Source organism: Octopus bimaculoides, chromosome 2 (genome assembly GCF_001194135.2).
Source record: "Octopus bimaculoides isolate UCB-OBI-ISO-001 chromosome 2, ASM119413v2, whole genome shotgun sequence".
NCBI lineage: Eukaryota > Metazoa > Mollusca > Cephalopoda > Octopoda > Octopodidae > Octopus > Octopus bimaculoides.
Window position 1 is genome coordinate 168,974,823 of NC_068982.1, and position 4,954 is coordinate 168,979,776.

The window sequence follows — 4,954 nt, forward strand, 5'->3', positions numbered from 1 at the left end:
ATATATATATATATATACATTATATTTTATATACTTCTAATATAAAAATGTACTCTGCACGTATAAGCTTTTGTACGATAAAACGATCAATTACATAGATACATACATACATACATACATGCATGCATACATACATACATACACAGACAGACAGACAGACAGACAGACAGATAGATAGATAGATAGATAGATAGATAGATAGATAGATAGATAGATAGATAGATAGATAGATAGATAGATATTTTGTAGAAGCAGCGAAATATTATGTTAGTATCGTAAATTTAGCAAAGAACTCAAAAAATATTATACACAGTATTGCAAAAACAGTTAATTGTCTTTGATACAAGGGAAAAGGCTCAGATTATTCATAGAGAAAAATAAATATATATGTTCTAAATATTTATTATTCCTTGGAAAAGTTTCTGGCAAAATGACGGCGTGTCGTATGCACGTCTCCAGAAGAAGTAACAATACGTCTAATAATTCAAATATTGGCCAAGTTATTTAACAGACCCGTAGTAACGGGAATTTTAAAATGAATCTGACAGGAATTTATCAAGACAACTGAAACTTCGTTTTATTCTATTACTGCTACATTATGTGTAAAATTGTACACGAAAGAGAACAATTTTCAAAATCAATAACTAAAGGTACATTAAATATTATGTTTATAGACAGAGATCCAACGAGAATATTATCTTAGCGTATTCTCTTTCACCAAGAATTTAGAGACATACGAAATAACCGTATTTCATAAAATTGTATATATATATATATATATATATATATATAATTTTGACAGAATATCAGAGAAAACAAATGTTGGCTGAATAATTATTAGCAGAATATGTACATTAAAACCTGAGATCCCAGAGCAATTTCACTTAAGTTATAACTCTGTGTGTGTGTCTGTGTGTGTGTGTGTGTGTGTGTGTGTGTGTCTGTGTGTGTGTCTGTGTGCGCGCGCGCGTGTATGCGTGTGTGTAACGCGCGTGTAACCAAGCAACATTAAAATGATATTCAATATTTCAGCAAAAATAGTGAAGCATAAGTGTGAAGGTGTTCTTGTATATAAAAGAAAAGTTGAATAGTTTAGTGACAAACAGAAAGATAGGTCGGTCGCCTGACAGATTAGACAGATAGGTGTAACAATGATTTCTAACAGAGGCACAAAGGCTCGAATTTCAAGGAGGGCAAGCTCACTATTTGAGCTCGGCAAAATTTGAACTCAGAACGTAGAAAATCATAATTAAATACTACAAGTCGTTTTATCGTTTCTACATTCCACCACTTTGTCGTTGCACATATACAAAACATGACCACGTTTTAGGTTTTTCAATGTTGTTTCTACTTCTTTCTCAGACACCCGGATGATATTGATCTCTTCAGTGGAGGACTGTCAGAGAATCCAATACGTGGTGGTATTGTTGGACCCACCTTTGCCTGTATCATTGGACGTCAATTTAATCTGATCAAAGTTGGTGATCGCTTTTGGTACGAAAGAAATGACCCAACTGTCGGATTCACTCTCAGTAAGTTAATCGTAAAGCATTTTCAGCACAACTCAAGCTTCATAAAAATTTTTAGGTTGGTTTATTTATATCATTATTAGATGAAGACTCTCAGATTATTTTGCTGTGTATGATCGAAAGAGACTGCCTTATAGCCAGCAGACTAAGGTGACACTGGTTTACTGATCATGTTTCAAGAACTCTACGGGGAACTCTTGCAGTTCCAAGCAATGCTAATTTCCAGCATGTACTCAAGCACTTGGTCTGTTTGGATTGGGATGTCTCACAAAATTTTACAGGTCTCCGACCCTGCCACTCCTTGTGGTCTTTCATCATACTACGTCTTGCCTCTCTCCAGCCACCACTTTCCACTAATCTTCCATTATTATTATCATTATTATTATTATTATTATTATTATTATTATTATTATTATTATTATTATTATTATTATTATTATTAGTTTATATAAAGGACTGGTAACTCAGCAGAAATGTAATAGATAGAGAGGTGAGTTCTTAACTTTTGTATACGATTGCCACAATCCATCACTAAGGTAAACATAGCTGACGTAATCCATCACCACGGCCAACTTAATGACAAAAAGCGCAACTCGAAAGTAACTTATTTATTGGTGCTTTGAACAATATTTCGGCATCTCGCATGCCTTCAACAGGTTCAAAATAAAATAAATGTCAGTCTAATTCATTTTTTAGTTTATATAAAGGACTGGTAACTCAGTAGAAATGTATTATTATTATTATTATTATTATTATTATTATTATTATTATTATTATTATTATTATTATTATTATTATCATTATTATTATTATAATTATTATTTTCTTCCTCACTTACAGCCTCAGGTTCGTGATTATACCATTTGTCAGCAGTTTCGATTTTATACTGCCGACATATTAACCAATGTAGATATTGGCCAACTCTGTCATGTCTTGATTTATACTCTATGGGTGCTAAAATTTTACACCACTACTTCTGCTCATGATCAGAGATGCACATATCGTCAGCCACCAAGGGACATGCTCAACTGGTTAAACAACTGACAAGCAAATCTGTGGTATTAAGCAGAATATTTGCTGTAGCCCATCTTTTATACCAAGGCAAAACAATGTGCATGATAAAACTTCCAATCAATTAAGATAAGAAGCCATGAGAGCCACTGCCTGGTATTGCATCCGGGCATTTATTATTATTATTATTATTATTATTATTATTATTATTATTATTATTATTATTATTATTATTATTATTATTAAAGCAGCGAGCTGGCAGAATCGTTAGCACGCCGAGCAAAATGCCTAACAGTATTTCGTCTGCCGCTACGTTTTGAGTTCAAATTCCGCCGAGGTCTACTTTGCCTTTCATACTTTCGGGGTCGATGAAATAAGTACCAGTTGAACCCTTGTGGAAAAATCTGAAACCATTATTATTATTATTATTATTGTAAAACTGGCGAATAGGCAGAATCGTTAGAGCGTCGGAAAAAAATATTTCGCGGTATTTGTTCCAGTTTTTTCATGTTCTAAGTTCAACTCCTGCCGGAGTCAACTCTGCCTTTCATCCCTCCAGGGCCGATAAAATAAGCACTACGATCGATATAATCGACTTTCTCATCACCACAAAATTGCTGGCCTTGTGCCAAAACTAGAAAGTTTTATCGTTGCTGCTGCCACTGCAGAGGCGACGAGCTGACAGAATCTTAAGCGACGGAGAAAATACTGTCATCTCTACTTTTCGTACTAGTTCAAGTCTAGGGTCGAAGGTATCGAGGACTACCCTTCCCCTCAAAACTGCTGTCCTTGTGCCTAAATCAGAAGTCATTAATCCTGTTGTTCTTCTTGAGACAACGTCAAAGTACAAATATTGGGTGGTATAGAGCATAAACAACTACTCAGGTGACTTCACTATAAATGTGTGTATGAGTATTATATAATGTTGCGTGATGCAAACCAATATATCAATTTCATAATGTCAAATATTTTCTTATTAATTGCTTTGTTCAGAGAAGTTCAAGTGTTGAACTATGTATAAATGGCATCAAGTTATAAACGACATCTGACCTCATAAGCCAACTATATGGTCCAGAACGTCTCCCTTTTCTTTCTCTCTCTCTCCTTCTTTCTATCTCTCTCCCTTTCTCTCTCTCTCTCTCTCTCTCTTTCTATCGATATCCAGAATGTTTTTCTATAATGCTATCGAAGTTGTTGCGTTGGTGTATACAATGTTCAACTTGTTTATCACATTAATTGATCGGTGTTTGTGCTTATGTATGTGCTTGTGTTGGTGTGTATATGTGCTTTTGTGAAACCTGGCCTAGCGGTTAGGAGGGGTTTGGGTTTACAATAGAAATTCTAATTTTAATTATAACAAACAATACATGTTTATTATCTGTTCTTTGGTATTTAAACATTTTACACTATATTCTTCACATGATGTACTCCAACACTGTCGGATGAAAGTGCATACCAGAATTTTTAAAAATTGAGAACCCTTCATTTAAGGTTTTAGAAAATCTACTTTAATGTTTTAGAGTCTTGAAAAACCTGTCATACATAATTTTATGATAGACTCGCGCACGCACTTACACGCATGCACACACTCATGCACACACACACACACACACACACACACACACACACACACACACACACCCCACAGACTCACACATAGAAGCACGCGTGCTCATGCGCGTGTGTATGTCTGTGTATGTATTTGGGACTTCGGGTTTCGCCTTCGGTTTACTCAACCAAAAAGGTTGAATGTGTTGATAGTGAAACTTGAAACCCAAATTAGCTCATTAACTCGAATTTTACAAAAAATTTGACCTGACCAGCAAATGTTCCTTAATCTTAAACTACGAGGAGATGTTTCAGATTTTGGCACAAGGCCAGCAAATTCGGGTGCTGGGTAAGTCGATTACATTGATCCCAGTGCACAACTGGCACTTATTTTATCGACCCAGAAAGGATGGAAGGCAAAGTCGATAGCGGCGTAATTTGAACTCAGAATGTACGCCGCAATGCCACCAAGTATATTGCCCGTCGTACTAACGACTTTGCCAGCCCGCCTAATATATATATAAGAATCCATAATGTATAAAGATGGAGCTGTCTTCCGCATATGTTTTCAGTACGTATTAAAGCTACATAATTATGCATTCTTTAGCGATCCCACTGACGAGCTACGGATGCCAAATTAATTTATTTGGTCATTAATAGCGAAATATGAGCATGGGATTAACTAATTTTTTTATTTTGTTCACTCTAGTGCCATTAACAGCGTGCTTTGGAATTCTTTCTTCGTGGTTTGGGTTTAACTGCCCTTTTTAGCATGTAAGAAGTCTTGTCAAGAGTCTTTTCTCTGTGTATAAATCTTTATACACTCTTTTATATATATATATATATATATATATATATATATATAT

The 4,954-nt window shown here is 34.9% G+C and overlaps 1 protein-coding gene across 1 annotated transcript in view; it reads left to right on the forward strand.

Moving 5' to 3' along the window:
* Positions 1-4,954, forward strand: part of LOC106876847 (peroxidase-like protein) — a 57,769-nt gene that overhangs the window by 47,063 nt on the left and 5,752 nt on the right. The window contains exon 13 of the mRNA XM_014925568.2: positions 1,363-1,532. Coding sequence (XP_014781054.1) covers positions 1,363-1,532 — 170 coding nt within the window. The remainder of the gene's footprint in view (positions 1-1,362; positions 1,533-4,954) is intronic.